This window comes from Sorex araneus, chromosome 4, assembly GCF_027595985.1.
Source record: "Sorex araneus isolate mSorAra2 chromosome 4, mSorAra2.pri, whole genome shotgun sequence".
In the NCBI taxonomy this organism is placed as follows: domain Eukaryota; kingdom Metazoa; phylum Chordata; class Mammalia; order Eulipotyphla; family Soricidae; genus Sorex; species Sorex araneus.
This window is the reverse complement of record NC_073305.1, coordinates 49272450-49291211: the sequence shown is the minus strand read 5'-3', so window position 1 is coordinate 49291211 and position 18762 is coordinate 49272450. Positions and strand designations below refer to the sequence as shown.

Below are 18762 nucleotides of genomic sequence, written 5' to 3'. Positions count from 1 at the left end.
CCAGGGATTCCCCATTGTTCCATCCTCTAAACTGGCATGCTTCAGCCCTCTGACATCTGCGGGCTGATCCTGCCTGTCTATGGACTGGCCAAACCACTGCAGCTGATGTTGTATTTTCATGGAGTTTCTTCTGAAACCAGGTGCCAGGCGGGCAAACCAACATCCAAGAGGCTCTACTCTCCCCACAACAACATTTCCCTTCCCAGGACCTAAGAGAGCAACCAAACAAGGTCGTTAATCAGTCCAGTGACAGTCCATTTCAAGGAGATGGAGAGGAGGGGAGAGGTAGGAAGACTTCAAATCAATCCAGAGGAGCAGAGGGCCATGTGGCGGTGAGTATGGAATTAGAGTGCAGTTAACCTCCTGCTCAGAGCTGGCATCTCTGCTACCACTCAAGGAGTGCACACAGATGCAGCATCCACAAAGAAAGTCCATGAAGCACTGTTTGAAATAGCAAAACTTGAAGGGGACAAACTTAATTGCTCCAAGAACAACGGAACGGTAGTGCATTTATGCCTGAAATATTTCACAGCAACTATTCCATGAGAGCTCCACATAGTGATAAAAGAAAAAGAAAGGAAGGAAGAAAGAAAGGATCTGGAAGCCACCACTAATACAACAAAGGAAATTGTACAAAGTATGCATCACGGTTCCACTTATGTGCAATTTAAGTTTCCCAGACACCATTGCTACTTATGCCAATGGCACAGACAGCAGGCACATTCACAGGTGCACCCAGGGGAAACAATTCTGAGTCATGCCAAACCGATGACCACAGCTGGAACTCGGGAGAAAGGACCTGTGCTGTCTTCATTGTTTAGAAGAATGGATTCGTGTGTCACTGGTGTAAATGCTGAGTGATGATTTGCTGTAATAAGGAAAGCTGTGTGACAAGCCAAGAAGGCTGCTGTTCCACCCCACACTAGGGTCTCCCCCCCGAGAGGGTGGGTGCAGAGGCTGCAAGCCCCACCCCCCACCCCCACCCCACCCCACAGTGAGAAGTCAGAGACACTCCGCCTGGTGTGCTCTGCAGAGCAGGTCTCAGTAAATATTTGTTGAATAATGGTGCCTTGACTTCCTTTCATATAAACATGGGTCCTTGCAGAGCTACAAAAATATCTGGGCTTCTCGGTGGTGCAGGGCCGCCCCCTCCCAGGACACAGGAGACAGGGTGAGCCCTTGGATTGAGGCAAGGCCTAGGGCCCCAGCCACCTCACTCCTTACCCCACCTCCCAGCTGAGCCCACCTGCTGACCACACTCTCCCTCTGCAGTCTACACCTGCCTTCCCTCTGTCGGGTCAGGCCAGGTCTCCAAATCCCTCCAACCTGACCTACACAATAACTTCAACAGATGTCCTGTGAGTCAGCCTGCAGTGGAAGGAAAAACATTAGCAGGAAGAACTGCTTTAAGGTTCTGGAGAAGAATAAGGCATTTTCTCTCCAGTCTGGGCAATGTCTGGGGACTGTTTGGCTTAAACCACCAAAAAAGGCAGCTTCACCCTATAAGGGGCAAAAACACACCCACCCAAGCATACTGCCCCGCCCTGCGCACAGAGATAAGGGAGCGGGCAGGTCACCTCCAGTCATTCCTCCTCTGTCCCTAACTTCAGCTATTCTTCCAAGATCCTCTTCCCTGTGTCCCACCATCACCTGTGCCTACCCAGCCAAATAGCCTTACTGCCTGCAAGAACCCCAATCTTATTTCGACTAAAAAGGGGGCACATCTCGGACGCTTTCCCATCCATCATGTCAGTAAAATAGGACTTGGGGGCACATTCTATCCTATCAATAGTAGAGCCCCAGGAGTCTGCGCATGGCAAGAGGCAGAAATAGGACCCTTTCAGTTCCTCCCAGATGGCCTCTCACCCCCACCCCACCCCCAATGGGCAGAGACACCCATGAACCTCACTTACCTGGGGAATCATCCAGGCAGGTCAGTCAATAAGCCACTTCCTTACAGCCAGTCACCCGCATTCTGAAGCCGCTGCCACCTCTTTTGGAATTGTCTTATGGAAGAGCTATTGGAGTCCCCACCATCACCAGTGTATGCAAAGAAGTCTTAAGCCTTGGGTAATTGTTCCCTCTGTATTAAATAATTCTCACACTTGGCAAAGAGTTCAACATTACGTACTGATGGGGAAGGTAAAAAAAAATTTTAAAGGGAGGGGACTGAAAAGTAGTACAGAAAAGTGAAGCAACTTGGCTTGCACTCAAGTTTGATCCCAGGCATCACATCTGGTCTCTCAAGCACTGTGAGGGTTCACTTCTGAGCACCGAGCAGAAGGAAGCTTTGAGCACCACTGGGAGTGGCACTGCAGCACTGTGTCCCAGTGTTCATCGATTTGCTCGAGCGGGCACCAGTAACATCTCCATTGTGAGACTCATTGTTACTGTGTCCATCCTCCTCAGAGAGCCCGGCAAGCTACTGAGAGTATCCCGCCCACACGGCAGAGCCTGGCAAGCTACCTGTGTCGTATTCGATATGCCAAACACAGTAACAGTAACTGGGAGTGGCAAAAAAAGAAGAAGAAACCACCTAAATACCTAAATAAAGAAATATTACCCACAAATCTGCTACAAGGAAATCTTCTCTCATTGTCTGTAAGATTTTGGGCCACTTCTTTGCTCAGGGCTTAATATGAACTCAGAGATCACTTCTAACTGAGGCTCAAGGGACCATATGGGATTCCAGGGTTAAACCCAGGGTTGATAGTATACAGGGCAAGCACCCTGCCTTAACCCCACACTATCTCACAGCCCTCAAAAATTTTTTTTTAATTCTGAACTTGAGCTAAGATTAAGAAGAGAATGCCTCACCCCACAGGGGCTGAGATGGGTGCACTTTGCAGACAGCTAGTGATGCCCACTCGCCTGCCTGCCACCAAAGACCCAAGGGCAGTCTGTGGTAGGTCTTGGTCTCCTCTCCTAAGGACCCTTTCTAGCAGGGACTCATGGACCTTCAGGTTGCTGACTTAAGACATTATGCAGGAGATCAGAGAGACAGGATATGGGTCAAGACACTTTCCTTGTACATAGCAGACCCTGGGGTGGTTCCTGAGCACAGAACCAGGAACTGAGCCTTGAGCACCATGAGGTATGGCCCCAAAACCAAAATTTTTTTTTTTTTTTGCTTTTTGGGTCACATCCGGCGCTGCACAGGGGTCACTCCTGGCTCATACACTCAGGAATCACCTCTGGCAGTGCTCAGGGGACCATATGGGATGCTGGGATTCGAACCCGGGTTGGCCGCGTGCAAGGCAAACGCCCTACCCGCTGTGCTATTACTCCAGCCCCCCCAAAATAATTTTTTTAAATTATATCAACTAAAGGTATCGAGCATTTGTCTATCTTCTCACCTGATTCAGATGTAAAGAGTTAAATTTGCCAAGGAAGATACAATCCTAAAATTAACGGCAAACTCTGACAGATGTTTCCTGGAATCCTCATTAATACTGGACAACAAGAGCCAACCTCTCCGGCAAACATTAATCATTAGCCAATTGTTGAAAATTAACTACTGCTCCCTCCATAGGACAGACCGTGGAGGCCCAGTATGGTGGTCCTTTTACTTATTGGCTCATTCCACACGTATTTCCTGATGTACCTACTGTGGGGCAGGCACAAGAGCAAGTTCACAGGAGCGTCCAGATGAGTCCGACCCCAGCTCAGTCTCTGCTAGTTTCATCCAGAGACCCTCACTCGGCCAAGCAGCAAAGGGCCGAAATGCCATACCCAAAGCCCATGTGGAGAATCACCACCACAGACCAGGCCCTAATCCAGTGATATTAAAGTGCTATTAATTTTTTTTTTTTTGCTTTTTGGGTCACACCCAGCAATGCTCAGGGGTTACTCCTGGCTCTGCACTCAGGAATTACTCCTGGCGGTTCTCCGGGGACCATATGGGATGCTGGGAATCGAACCTGGGTCGGCCACGTGCAAGGAAAATGCCCTACCCGCTGCGCTATCACTCCAGTCCCACAGGCCCTAATTCAAAGCAGAATAAAACCAGGTATAAAGAGGCTAATGGATTTCGACTAAAAAGGGAAGCCACCATGTTTATGGGGGCACAGACGGACACGAGCACAGAACCTACTCGCACAGGGGAGGTTCTGGGAAGATGCAACTATATGTGAAATAATGTACCATGAAACCAGTTCCTGGAACAATATTCTCAGATAACAACCTTTTATTCTAACTTTTAACCAGGTTTTGTTTTTTCTTTTCCTCTCACCAACATTATAAAAAAAAAATGATGTTAAACAAAACATTATTCCAGGACCTGCTCTACTGATACTTAGCAGGTAGAGTGGAAGGTGGAGAGAGGATGAGGCCCTGAGATGTCTAGGGATTTTTTTGTTTTTTTGTTTTTGCAGAGGAGGGATTTTCTTTAAGTTTGTTTGTTTGGGGGCCACACCCCAAAGTGCTCATGGCTCTGTACAGAAGGGTCAGTCCTGGCAGTGCTCAGAGGACCATATGGGACACCAAGGATCAAATATGGTTGGCCACGTACAGGGCATGTGCCTTCCCCGCTGTACTATCTCTCCAGCTCTGAGAAGGCTGAGTTTGGGAGGCATGACAGGAAGGGTCGGGCCTAGAACAGACAAGAGCTAAGCCTGCAGAACTGAGAAAGTGCAGTTCAGGTGAAAAGAGCATCGGCAGCACTCCTTAACCTTCCCGAACCTCAGACTGGGACCTGTCCTGCATCCCAGCCCATAGGCCAGAGTCAGAACCACCGTGGCAGTCCAGTGGTTTCCACCTCTCTACACCTGTGGACCAGCACCTGCCCATGCAGTGGTGACTGAAAATGCTGCCCTGGAGCAAATAAAAAGTGTTGATGAGGTACAGGAGCAACATCCACCACATAGACGAAGACTCAGCCATGAAGCCCAGTAAACCAGATCAAGAAATCACAGTACCCTCAGTTCAATCTGCGCCCAAACTGAGATGAGCTAAGCTATCTGACTGCACAGATCCAAAATACTTGCTGTTTGAGCCTGGGGAAAGCTGGCAATCGGCATCTCAGCCACAGTGGAGTATTACCTAAGAAGGCTTTCTCACAAAGATGCTCGGGGAGGGATCTAATTCTAGTGGCAAGTTCACAGCCAGCACTACCTCTCAAGGGGCACCGTCCACTCAGCTACTGGGCCCTGGAGTCAGAGCACACAATGAGAAGGTCCCACTTAGCTGAGAACCAGCTCACAGGCCAATACAACGAGTTGCATGAAAAGAAGGGTCACAGAACCTAGCTTTTCAGGAAGAAACAAACACCCACCCAGCCCCTAGTCACCACACACACACACACACACACACACACACACACACACACACACACACACCCCTCCAACAAGACCACAAAGAAACTTGGCCACTAAGAACATCATGAATGTGGTTCAGAGAAAAGAATGAATTAGCATTTCCCTCGGAAAGCTGCTCTCTCAGAAATCACCAACAACACAGAAATCACAAACACAGGATTCCGTCTCTGGAACACCAGGCCAGGCACCACTGGGGATCTGGAAGGAATCCACTCTGACCTGTATTCTGAAGATGCTTGGTAAGGGGAAATATAGATATTACATATATATGCACCCATAAATGTATCTATATATGCACATACGACTAAAATGCAGGATGTTTCCTATACAAAGCACTACAAGAGTAGTTCAGGTGTTGCTGAGAATCCAGGTCAGAAAAGGTTTCTGAAAGACACATAATTTGAGATGATTCCTGAACAACTGACAGGGCAGTGGGGTGTGACGGAAGGCCTTTCAGGAGAAGCAGGGATGGGAACCAAGGAGGATGACAGCAGAGGGGACAGTTTTCAGGACTCCCACCAACACTATGGGTAGGTTGGTGGGTACAAAGAAGATGAATGTAGGTAAGTCAGCAAGAGCAGGGCCAGGCCAAACAGAGGCCGACCCTGGAGCTGAACTTCCTGGGAGTGAAGCACATGGCCACTGAAGCCTCGGGGCCCTTGCCCAGCCTCAGCCCCCTTCCTGTGGAGTCAAGGGCAGAGAGGGACAATGTGAGGGCTCCGACAGCAGCAGAGTGTAATAGGGTAGCAACACAAACAGGTTCAAGCAAATGAGAAAAGGAAAAGGAAAGGGGTCAAGTACTAAGCAAATTTGAATTGGTGATTTTTGTGATTTTTGTTTTCATAGTTCATCTGTTTGGATTTTTTTTGCGGGGGGGAGCGGGGGGGACGGGTGTCCTCCCAAGCAATAGTCAGGGAGTCCAGGGCCACTCCCAGTGACATTGAACCAACCAGGCCAGATGGTTCAATGCAGTGCTGCTTGTGGCCCTCACGGGACCACCAGGAGACCACCCTGGTGCCAGGGATTGCACATGGATCCCTGCATACGCACTGGACCCTGAGCTAGACCTACCCCTTGGCCAATAACACTGAAATTTTCAAGTTAAGTAAAATTTGCATTTGACAAGCAGACATCATGGCCCTGGGGGCAGGGGGAGTCACTTCAAAGGATCAAGAGAGCAAGAGAGCGGGAGGTCTGGACCACAGGTCTTACTCTTAGCCACTTCTTATTCCGCAGGGGGCCGGGGGTGGAGTTTTTCCTGTTTTGTTTTGTTTTAAGTGAAAGAACTGTGGTTTACAAAATTATTGATAGTTGAGTTTTAGGCACATAAGCAGGCGGCCAGGAAGGTCTGAACTGGCAGAGGAGCAGCCCTGTTCAACAGAGCTGACGTCCGAGGTAGCTCAGCCCTTTAAAGAGCCGGGCACTGGGGGTAGCCCTATCTCTGAGTAGGCTCCAGGGCAGCTGAGCAATGTACCACCCCATCAGCTTCTAAGGAGACACTGAGGCTTAGGGCAGCAGGTGAGCATTCTTCACCAAGTATCACACAGTACTCTTCCCCACCCAGACACGCACAACAGAGGTGCTGCGCTAAGGATGAAGCACCTTTCAGAAAGGATACAAGCTTTTGTGTTTGTTAGTTGGTCTTTGTTTGGGAGGCCACACGCAGTGATGCTCAGGGGTTACTACTGGGTCTACATATTGGAATCTCTCCTGGCGGGGCTCAGGGCATGCCGGGAATCGAACCTGAGTGGGTCACATGTGCTATACTATCACCCCAGCGCCAAACGATACATTGAATCACCGTGAGATAGTTACAAGCTTTCATGTTTGGGTTACAATCACACAATGATCAAATACCCATCCCTCCACCACTGCACGTTCCCCACCACCAATATCCCGGGTATGCCCCCCCCTTTCCCACCCTCCCCTGCCTCCATGGCAGACAATATTCCCCATACGCTCTCTACTTTTGGGCATTATAGCTTGCAACACAGACACTGAGAGGTCATCCTGTTTGGTCCCTTATCTACTTTCCGCACACATCTCCCATCCCGACTGATTCCTCCAGCCATCATTTTCTTAGTGATCCCTTCTCTATTCCATCTGCCTTCTCCCCTCCGCTCATGAAGCACGATACGTGCATTTAATGGGCCTGAGGAGAGGCCGCTGCTGACAGAACTCTGAGGGCTGCCGAGCAGCGCCGTCTCCATGGCTTCAGCCTCCACCAGTCCCCGCAAGCGCACAAATGGAAGCTGCTTAGAAACTTGAGACTGTGTATTTATTTTCTGTTTTTTTCAAATCTGAGCCTGGGAAAACTTGCTGCCCTCAAGGTAGTCGCCAACTCCCCAGAGATGACTGAGCATACAATATTCGACAGCCAGGTTCCCTCCCCACCCAGAGGGCCTGCTTCACGGTCCCGTCCCCAGAAACCAGCAGAAACCTCTTCCCCAAAGCCGTTTGGTCCCAGGTCTGACTCTCTGCGGTGCTCAGACCTGCGTCCATCCGGAAGAGCCAGCAGGGAGAGCTCGCAGCGGCCCAGAAGGGCCTCTGCCCTTCCTCACGCCACTCACAGGAACTGAACGGTATTTACTACAGATGAAAAATAAGCTTCATTCAGCTGCTCCTAAACCCATCCCCAAAATAGAGCAATCACTTTAGTACAAATTGGGCCAAATGTATTTAAAAAAAAAGAGAGAGAGAGACTTTTAAAAAAAAAATAAATTTTAAAAGCCCAGCTCCCTGGCAAGGCTGACATGACACGGGACCTTGCTCAGAGGCGGGGGTGTGTGTGTAGGGGGGGAGGTGGAGGGAATCCACAATTCTTCCCTTCCCACAGGGCCAAAGGCAGTACTGAAAGAGTCCAGCAGAGAATAAAGTCATCTGGCCCTACGCCCCCGTGCAAGTGAACACAAAGCAGACTGAAACCCGAAAGCCATGAACTTCCAAATACTAAGAAATCAAGGAATAGATGTTGATCTTCAGAAAGTAACACAAGGCCTCCTACCCCCACTACAAGAAAAAAAAAAAGGCTGAAGTTTAAGAAGCAACACAAAAGGACCACTGGGGGCTGGCGGGGGGGGGGCGGGGGGGGCTGCTTCCTGGGGGACGGAAAGATTCTTTTTCCATTTTGTCTACTTTTTCCCCCTCATGTTAGGTAAGAAATCCCAGAAAATTTTAGACTATTAATTAGCATACACATTCAGTTACATTAATTATTCCATTGATCTGAATTAATAAGTCTTTCTGAAAGGTATTTATTTTCTAACTTTGTTTAATCATTTTCTCTTGAGCTACAGAAAGCAACAAACTGGGTCACCATCCACAGTGTTAAATTTGGTAATGAGGCGGACACCATCTGTGGCCTGGGCCTCAACACTCCATCCCCACGGATGGGGGCTTCTCATGCTTCTGGCTGCCTGAAAATGGTCACGGAATGTCACATGCATACAACCAAATCAGAAGCCATTTGACATATCCAAACTTACGCAAATTATCCCTAATAGACAATAAAGAAATACCAATAGCATTTATATGTGTACACCACTCCCATGATCATTGTATTTTCAGTAGCATTGTCCAAACATTTTTTAAAATTGTCTACACTTTAGCATACCAAGGCCCAACACTGAACAGATATCACTCAACATCTGGAACATGACACATGTTAAATGTGATAGGAAATCCTGAACTCAAAATCCAATGGCAAGATCACACAAGCAAGATTGCAATACGTCTAGAATTTATTCAAGTCCCCACCCACCCACCTACCCCACAAGAAGTTTCTGTCCATATGAAATTCACTCAAGAACAGCCAGCCCAAGAAGTACAGCTTCAACACAAGGAGCCAAAAGCAAACGGAACTAGCTAGACCCCAGTAAAACAATTATTTCCTGTCCTCCAGCGAGGATGCTCCTTCCTCCACCATCCTGCCTGGTCTCCAATGACAAAGAAAGGCTCTTAGCAACTGAGAAACTACAGCCCCAGAAACACCCTGAAATCACTTCCCACTCATCAAGAAAGAATACAGAATGTCAAAGGTAAAAACAATCCTCATGATCTTCTGACCTAATCCCCTTAATTGACAGGCTAGTGAGTGGCAACACAGAAAGAATATGGGAAAACCCCTAAAATACAGCCTTCTGACAGCGAGTGAGACAAGCTTAGAATCCCACTCCCTATTCTCCTAAGCGCTTAAAAATAAAAAAATAAAAACTATGTCAACCTTTCCCAAAGGAAGTTCCATGAAACCCTGGTTCCATGATATGTCCTGCCAAAAAAATGTTTAAAAGAATCCATGACCAATTACTTTTAGGGACTAGCTGAGTTAAACAAAATGAAACTGACTTTTTAACTATAGACCTTCCCAGAGCTTTAACTAAGCTAATGCGGACAATAAATCTCTAAGAGGATAATAAAGTATGTGGAAGCATCCCAATTCATTTAACCAGAGAATCATTTTATCTTGGGACATTTCATAAAATGAGGAGAAGTAAGCTTAAATACTATACTATATTCTTCTCCCGCTTATTCTCCATATGGATGTGTTAGTTTTGCTCTATGATTATCATCTACTTACCAGAAAAACTGACCAAAGTACCCACCATTCCAAATAACACTGAATTAAAACAAAAACAAAAACATATAAACCAACACTAGTTATCAAGAAAAGAATACTAGACAACAAAGTCTATGTGGAAACAAAAGTTATTTTTAAAACTGCTACAAGCCTCTTCCATCAAGAGCTTCACATCTATTTATAAGAGATTCAGGACTTTAAACACATTCATTAAGCATAAATTTGAAAATACAGGTTAAAAAAATGCTGTTGTGAGACTCCAGGAATCATCAGCAGGACTATCCCCTCCTCCCATCCAGAATGTAGCTGCAATTTCCAGGAGAGAAGCAAACAATGACCAGACTTCAGGAACCCACAACAGGACAAAGAGGAACTAGAAGGCACTTACCAAGTTATGATTTGTTGAATTAGAATCATCTTCAGGGAATGGGATGTAAATAGCTAAGGCCACACAATTGGCAAAAATAGCCAATAATATAAATATGTCAAAGGGTCTGGAAGTTTTTGTTAAGGCATATATGTAATGCAAATATAAACCATCTCTCTCTCTCTCTCTCTCTCATTGCAGTCCCAATCATACCACTTTTAATTGGTTTTAAAATGGTAATGATACACACAGATCCTTTTCATACTGCTTCAAATGACATTGTTCCCAGCAGAAGGAACTGTGGATCTTCCCATCAAATGACCTCTCCACGTCCTTCCTTCTTTTGCAAAGATCATGTTACACTCATTCTTCTACTGTACATTTTATACTGAAACCTAAAAGTATAAACAGTTAAGGCAGTGCATAAGCAGGCTTCTGGGTCTTAGAGTTTTCAAAAAGACTAGGGCCTTGGAAAGCTAAATTCCTGGCTATTGTAGACACAATGAGAAATCATCATGAGACAAATCACTTCCACAAATCCTGGCCTCCATGTGTTAGGTCCATTTCCTCAGGAGCCACTGGACAAGTCTGCATCTCCTGTTTAGACAAGGGTAGATCAAGTCCCCAGGACCTTCTCTGTTCTCCCTCTGATGGGCTCACAACATGTTTCTATGCCTCGGATGCTGGAATAATAAGCAAATCAGAGTTAAGCTCCCTCTCTGCTTCACTCCAAGAGTCATCAACGGTTATCACTGTCTCAGATTAGGGCTAGACTGGCACTCAGTCTATAACATGCTGTCACTGTGTTCAATTTGTAAACAAATTAGGTTGAGAAGGCCATAAGAAATCAACACCAGACACTGGCAAGGCACGATTTTAACAATTCAAAGTCTCAGAGGTCTGTGTGGAAGAATCACTTTAAGATCAGCCTTCAACAGATACTTGATTAAACATTCTGGTATTATTAAGAGACATTGTCAAAACTGGCAATACAAAATTTGACATCTGCCAAAATAACTGTTTTTCTTCTTTGGGGTTTTCAGCCTTTCCAGTGCAAGGTGGCATAAGCACCAACCTAATCTGCAATTCCCAGTCTTGATGTTCCAACAGGGTTTCTCCATGTACTTTCCAACAAAAGGCAAGGCCACTTGTTTAGCCACCTACCTCCAAGTACTAAAGATTTGAGGACAGAAATGCACTCTTCTCCATTTATCCCGACATCCTTCAGGGAAATCCCATAAAGTCGAGAAAATAAAGACTCCACACCTCTTCAGAGATACTCTGCCTTCCAACAAAATTCAGTCCTTAGACATGCTTGAATGCTTACCAAAATAAGGCTATTAACAGCTTTCTTCCCTTACTCATTTTTCAGTTTATTTTTTAAAAGCGAGTTAGTTTTCATTCCTATTTATTCTTTCAATCCTCGAGAATAATTTTAAAATTTAATTAAGGATCCAACTCTATGGAAGTTCACCTAAAGACTTCAGAATCTCTTTTTTGCTCTCTCCTCTTAGCAGTTCATGCAAAAATTTGAAAAGTCAACGGCTCAAGCTGCCTCTCAGGGAATCAGACAGTCTCTCCCCAACCCTGCATGCTCTATCATTTTCTCTTCTGAATTCCCTACTACCTCAGTGATAAGCCAGCAAACCTGAGATATACCAACAACTATTCTGGAATCCCAAACAAAACTGTCCTTTCTTTTTCTTTATGGTGGTCCAGTTTCTGTCTCTACCACCACAAGACTTCCCCAGGCAGAACCAGGCAGAGAAAAGTAGATGGATCTGATCCTAAAAATTCCCTTCTGGGTAGGCAAACAATCCCACCCACCACCACTCCCAAGAAGGCCCTCTGTGTGCCCAACTGGAGAAATAAACTAAGTTCTCCTCTTTGGGTACCACTGGGCCGGAGGCAGCTGGTTTGGCGGAGGACTGGTGACACCAATTCCCCGAAAAACAAACACACTGTCATTTGAAATCAGACTGTCCCAAGGTAGGCAGGCAACTTCTCCTGCGCTGACAGCCGCACTCCCCAGCCTGCACACATGTGTGTGGCAGACCAGGAAGGGGAGCCGGCGCATGAGGCAGGAATTCCCTCCATACCCATCAGCTGCTCTCCGCAAATAACAGCACAAAGACAAGCAGATCAGGCCTCCCACCTCCTCTGCATGAGACCAATGACCCTGCTGAACGGGCTCTGCTAACTCAGTATCAAATCAAGACAAGCCCAGGAGGCAAGCACCTCTCTGGCTGACTCCAGGGGTACCTCACTTCACCTGGCGCCCTCTGTCTTCAAACCAATAAAAAAATAATAATAATAAATTAAATAAAAGATCTACGAGAGCAAAGACAGCTCAGAGAGAGCTTACCAGGGCTCCTGCTAGAGGAAAAAGCCCACCCACGCCCCTCTCAGACCCTGCCTGCACCACCTTCCCCAACAGGCCACCTTATCTGCATGTGCATCTCTGAGCAGAGAAAATAGCTCCCTAAGACAGGGGGGGCACATCAGTGGGGGTGCTCCAATAATTCAGAGGTTTCAGTCCCACTTTGCAGCCAAGAGCCATCTCAGAGTGGCCCCTCCATCCTTGGGGGAAACCCCACCTTCATGCTTTGTTCCAGGGTGAGGAGCTGTTTTTAAGTCCCCAGCAGCCCCAAAAATATTTCTGGGAAAAGGAAGTGCTTCTATTTCACCCAGACCAGTGAATCATCTGCCTAATTAGAAAGCCGTTGGCTCTGAAAGAAGGCCTCGGCCAGCCTGCTCTGACAGTGGCCTGACTGGAGCCTGGCTTCCCGCTCAAAGCAATCAGGGGAGCAGGCCGAGTGCCCCCATTCTCCAAGATCTGGGACATAACAAACATCCTGGGGCATGTGGAGTTCAGTTTTAAAAATACAAAGGAGACACCCAGATATGGAACTCCAGTCCAAGCACATAGGCAGAATTTTTTGTAAAGGCAACAACTGCAAATTCCTTCACAGACAGACAGAGCTGTTTTCTAACCCACGAGGGCCCGGGAGGAGGAGGCCCACATGAATCTCACCCTGTACAGCCCTTGTGAAAAGAAATCCCAGAAAGTCGTAGCACGGAGGGGCCACTGGCTCCCCCACCCTGCAAAGCAAGTGCTGGACCACCAGAACCCCCCTCCCCATCCCCAAGTCAGAGCTCCAAGCAGCCCTGCCATCCAATTGAGCTTCAGAAGCAAATTTCAGGCACCAGAATCAGATTCCTTTAATGGCCAAAAATATATTTACTTCTAGTACAATCTCCTACGGTTTTGGTTTGGGGTGGTTTTCTTTTTCCTTCCTTGAATCACTGTGTCTTATCGGCAACGGTCAGAGAGTACCATTGCTAGAAAGATGGCAGGTTTCAAAGGAGCCCTCCAGGTTCTCCTGACCACAGGCTTGTTTCCTATTATGCTCTGTCTCCCACTTTGAACTTCCAGGTTGCCTTTCCCTTCCCCATCACTACATGCACGCGCGCGCGCACACACACACACACACACACACACACACACACGCACGCACGCACGCACGCACGCACGCACGCACGCACACACACACACAGCAGGATCAGTTTCCCCACAGGGCCAGCGCTCTGTGCCCTGGGGAGCCGGGCAGCATCTATACGTGGCAAAACCCTTCGCACACAACTGCTTCTATTGCTCGCATTCCAGACTGCTGCCGCTCTCTAAGTGCCATTTCAGAAAGCCAACCCTTTCAAAGAACAGATGGCAAAGAGAAGACAAGAAAGTCTCCCCCCCGCCCCCCAAAAAAGGATACTTCCATTCCACTATACTAATGCAGGCTCTTCGGATGGGGTTATTGAGTGACAAACAGAAAAGGGCGCGGGCAGGTCGGCTGTTAGACGAGTTACCCTGTTTTTTGCTCTTGGCGTATTGCTGACGTTTTCTTTGGGAGAGAGATCCTACAGGTGGGGGTCCGGAGGTGCTCATAGTTTGGGCAGCCTTGGCCTGTCTAGCAGCATCGATTGCAGCTTGCCAAGACAGGACCGTCTGCTTGGAGCTGTTCGGCTGAGATGTTGGTCCTTCACCAGAAAGAGGGGGTCTGGTACCTCTTGCATAGTTTGCCTCTGGGAAGGAGAAAAGAAAACAAGAAGAAAAAAATATGAGCATGCTGTGTCAGGAAACAGCAAAGGTGGTCTCATGTCAGTAGCAGGGGAGATCGTTCCCATGCTCCCGCCCCCGACCCTCCTGTCCTATTTGTTGGCCCTTCGCTGCTCCCCACCCGATGGGGTTGGTACATCTCCACCCAAGCTGATGAGGGGCCTTTATAGGGCATTTCCGTAGACAAACTGATCATTCCCACATTTATTCCACATCTTTTCTGACTTTGAAGACTCAGGTGTCTCTTACGCACTTACAGGTATATACAGGTCATATACCCAAAATGACCTCCAGTGCGTGCATGTGCGTGCGCGCACACAGACACACACACACACACACACACACACACACACACACATACACACACACACACCACACATATGCCAAGACGGTACTGATACTTCAATAGTCTTTGTCATTCTCACAGTGTTAATCCAATGGCCTTCCACAGTCACAAAAGCTTCAATTTTCCAAGATGGAAAATAGAATCTCCACCACTACCACCACCACTGGCACCAGGGCAATAGCAAAAGCCCTGTCACAAATACTGAGATTATGCACTGACACTTCCTGCGAATGAAAATTCATGATGCTTGGGACTCATTTCCTCCACAGGCTTCCGAAAACAGAAAACATCTTTAGGGCTTTTTTGCATTTTAAATTGCAGCCACAGCAGCCAAGCCAGCATCCAGTGAGACAGAGGAGGCAGGCAGCCCGCCACCCTCACAGCTCGGACACACACAGGCCGGGTGTCACCAGGGGCCCTTAAGGCCTAAGCAGGAACCATCTCCACGAAGGCTGGCAGCCAGGGTCACAGGGGCTGAAAGGCCCGGAGGCTGCATGTGTGAGGTCTCCTCCACTGGGGCTCGGGGCAATACACGTGCCTGCCTTGGGTCACAAGCTTCCTACGGTAAAACGTGGCAGAGGCTGAGGGACGGGCATTTGCAAAACCAAGTGTTCCTAAGTCACGAGCAGAGACAGTCACAGAGAACATTACAGGTCTGCCTGCTCAGCAGCTGGAAAGAGGGTCCAGAGCGGGCGGGCAGCAGGCAGCATGGAGCCTTTCCTTGAGGGAGTGCACCGCGGGGGAAGGCCACACAAGCCCACCAGGATTGTAGAGAGCATCTCCGACCTCCTCCAAGGAGGGAGGCCAAGGGCTGCGTGAGCGACTCCAGCCTCCCTCTCTCCCCAGCTCAGGCGGAGTGGTAACTGCACGTGGTGCCCTGCCCCGGCTGGGGAGGGGAGCCCCAGGGCGGCAGCGACTCCCGGGCATTGCTAGGTTACCGCCGTGTGCACAGCCTGCGCTGGGAGAGGGAATACGCTTTCCACCCGACCCCCAGGCTGTGGAGTCACAAGCCCGGCCCCCTCTGCGGGAGTGGGGTGCGCTTCACCCACCGGCGCCAAGGGTGAAAACCTGCAATCCTAGAATTTTCCCGGTGCCACCAAGGACCTTCTTCCCAGTTAGCCACGGGGTGGGGAAGGAGGGGCACAAGCGAGGATCTGGAAAGGGGGCTCAGGCTGAAGACTAACCGCCATCCCCCCATTTGCGTAGCTCAGGGAGCGTTGGTGGAAAGTTGAGCCCGAGGACACTGAACCCGAATCACCTCAGCTCGCCGCCCCTCACCCCCTCCACGGTACTCCCAGACTCCACGGACGCCCCCACCCCACAAATGCAGAATGAACTGACATTCAAGGCCTGGAGGGGAGAACTGGGAAGCTGTCACGCATCTCCCCTGTCTATGTAGATGACACGGAGCTGGAAGCATCTCCTCCAACCCCCTCAACCCACCCAGCGCATCAGAGACGGGAGGGGGTGAGAAGGGAGAGGGGGTGGGAAGAGGAGGACCATGACAAGGATTAGATTTGGCAGCGGGTGCCCAGGCTCTGGCTGCTCACCGTTCGCGTGGTCCGCTTGCTGCTGCCGTTGATGCTGCATTTTTTTCATCATCATCATCATCATCATCCACGAACATTTATTGAGCGCCTACTGTGTGCAGGGCACTGTGCTGGACGTTAGGGACGAGGGGGAGGAACGGGTAAAGGGGTGACCGGTAGATGGGAGCTGCGGTCCCTGCCCTTAGTCTCGCTTTAGCAGGGGGTGGGGAGGGACGGGGACAGATTACAGAAAATAAGAATAATTTATAAAAACCGCTCGCCACCCACGCTCCCGCTTTTTCAAAAATGGAGCAAAATAAACTTTTTTTAAAAAAAATAAGGTCCAATGTATATATTATCTTAGTAATATATACATGTAATTATTTTTCTTTTTTTTTCTTTTCTTTTTTTTTTTTTTTTTTTTTTTTTTTTTGCTGCAAAGGAGAATTGGCTTGGTCCCTGCTCTAGCGGAGGGACGCCGCGAGGATGCCGGCCCGGCCGCCGGGGCTGCTCCGAGCGCCCCCCATGCCCGCCCGCCGCCGCCCGCCCGCCGCGGTGCCCGCTGCCCGCTGCCCGCTGCCCGCCGCCGCCCGCGCCGCCGCTGGCTCGGGACCGCGGGCAGCGGAGCTCACATCCGGGGACGGAGGCGCTCGCTCCCTCGCTCCTCGCTCGCTCCGCGCCCGCCGCGCCGCGCCGCACGCCGCCTTCGCCCCGGCGACGCTGCGCGCCCGCCGCCGTCCCGCCCCCGCCCGGCCCGCGCGCTCGGGGTGGCCGCCGCGTGGGAGTCGGGGTGCCGCCACCCCGGCCTGGCTCGGCGCTCCCGCGGGCGCCCGAGGGTTAAGCGCGCTCCAGCCGCGGGCCGCCCGCTTAACCCCCTCGGCGCCGCGCGGTGCCCTCCCCGCACCCCCTCCAAAGAGCGGGCGGGGCCTGTGGCGCCCGCGGCGGCGGGGTACGGAGCAGCCGCGCCACCCCCACCCCCCGCCGGTCCCCAGGCGCGGAGCGGGAGGGGGAGGGGATGGGGACGGGCCCGCCGCGCCCTCCGCTGCGCCCCACCCCCTCCCCACACACCTGCACGGGGCCCCGCCCCCGGGCAGAGCAGGTGCTGGGGGGTCGCCCTCCGAGAGGTCCGGCGCGGTGCCAGCGCCCCCCACGCCCCGTGCGAGGACTCCCGGGTCGCAGGGGCACCTAGGGGAGACTGGCCCTGGGAAGCGCGCTCATTGCCCCAGGTAACCGCACCTTGCGATCACACCTACAGCCTCCGCTCTCACCCCAGCCTGGCTCCCGGGCTGGCGCCGCCCTGGGCTCTGGGACTGTGCCGATGGGTTGTGGCGCCGGGAACTGGCCCTTTTTCTCTCCCTCTCTCTCTCCTGCCACGCCGCGTCCCCAGCCCCAGCGTGTGTTCGGAGGCAGGTAAAGGGAAGTCGAGACCAAGGGCTTTCAAAAACACTTGGGCTGCTAGGTCGCTACCTCGCGTCTGAGAGGTCAGGAGAGGAGCTGGCTGTGTGGCCACTCGCTGCCTCTCGTATTTGGGGCGGGGTATGCACCCGGCATCTGGGGAAGACGCTGAAGCCGGTGGGGAGCGGCTATGTACCCCTTTTACAGGGGTGCTGGCCCCTGGAGCCCGAGCGTCTGCTTTGTTACTAAGCGAGATTCGATTTATTTGCTTTTGTTCTGAATGTATGTTTCTGCCGCGTTTGACATCACTGTTTTTAAGCAGAAATAAAGCAAAAGACTCAGCCTGAATTAAGGGAATCAAGTGTAGGTGTGCCTTGGCCAAAGAGAGCTCACTGTGCATCCTCAATCGTTGGAGGCCACCTAAGCAGAGAGACTGGGACCAAACAAGACCCTCGAGGGGTCTTCACCAGAAGGCTGTCAAAGGACTAGGAATCAGGACTGGGAGGATGAAAGCGATCAGCCTCCTTTTCTCTCTTTTCTTCCCCTGTTTTCTTTTTCTTTGTTTTTGGAGGGACAAGATGGGGGGAAGCCCCGCGGCCTAGTTCAAATCTAAAGTTAGCCACCAGTTCTAAGGATGCTTCTGAGACCAAGTCTGCAGGGATAGAAGATGATTCCTTTCAACGAACTGCCCATCCATGGACCCCTGCGTCCTAGGCCCATGTTGAGTTTTCAAGTATGCACTTGCAGAGCAGTGTCTATGGCATTGTCTAAAGTCCCACCCAAAATTTGCTGGCTATTCAACTCAGATCAAAGGACATTCCCAAAGGCACCTATAAAGGTCAGGATCTGGGAACTGAAGTGACAGTACAGCAGGTAAGGCATTCATTTAGCATATGGCTGACCTGTGCTCCATCCCTAGCTTCTCATATGGTCCCTTGAGTACCACAAAGAGACATTTCTGGGCAAAGAGCCAGGAGTAACCCCTGAGTATCACTAGGTGTGGCCCAAAAACAAACAATCAAAAAAAGATCAGGATGTGCACAGGGGTGTCAAGAAGCTCTCGGGCTCAACCCTTCCCTCTAAGGCGCAGGACTGATCAAAGAAGTGGGTGTAGAGC

At 50.0% G+C, this 18762-nt stretch overlaps 1 protein-coding gene across 1 annotated transcript in view; it reads right to left on the bottom strand.

Moving 5' to 3' along the window:
• Positions 1-17002, bottom strand: part of CACNA1D (calcium voltage-gated channel subunit alpha1 D) — a 339389-nt gene extending 322387 nt beyond the window's left edge. The window contains exons 1-3 of the mRNA XM_004615165.2: positions 16272-17002; positions 14032-14341; positions 10280-10385 (exon numbers count right to left, since the gene is read on the bottom strand). Coding sequence (XP_004615222.1) covers positions 10280-10385; positions 14032-14341; positions 16272-16338 — 483 coding nt within the window. The 5' untranslated portion in view covers positions 16339-17002. The remainder of the gene's footprint in view (positions 1-10279; positions 10386-14031; positions 14342-16271) is intronic.
• Between the last annotated feature and the right edge of the window lie 1760 nt (positions 17003-18762).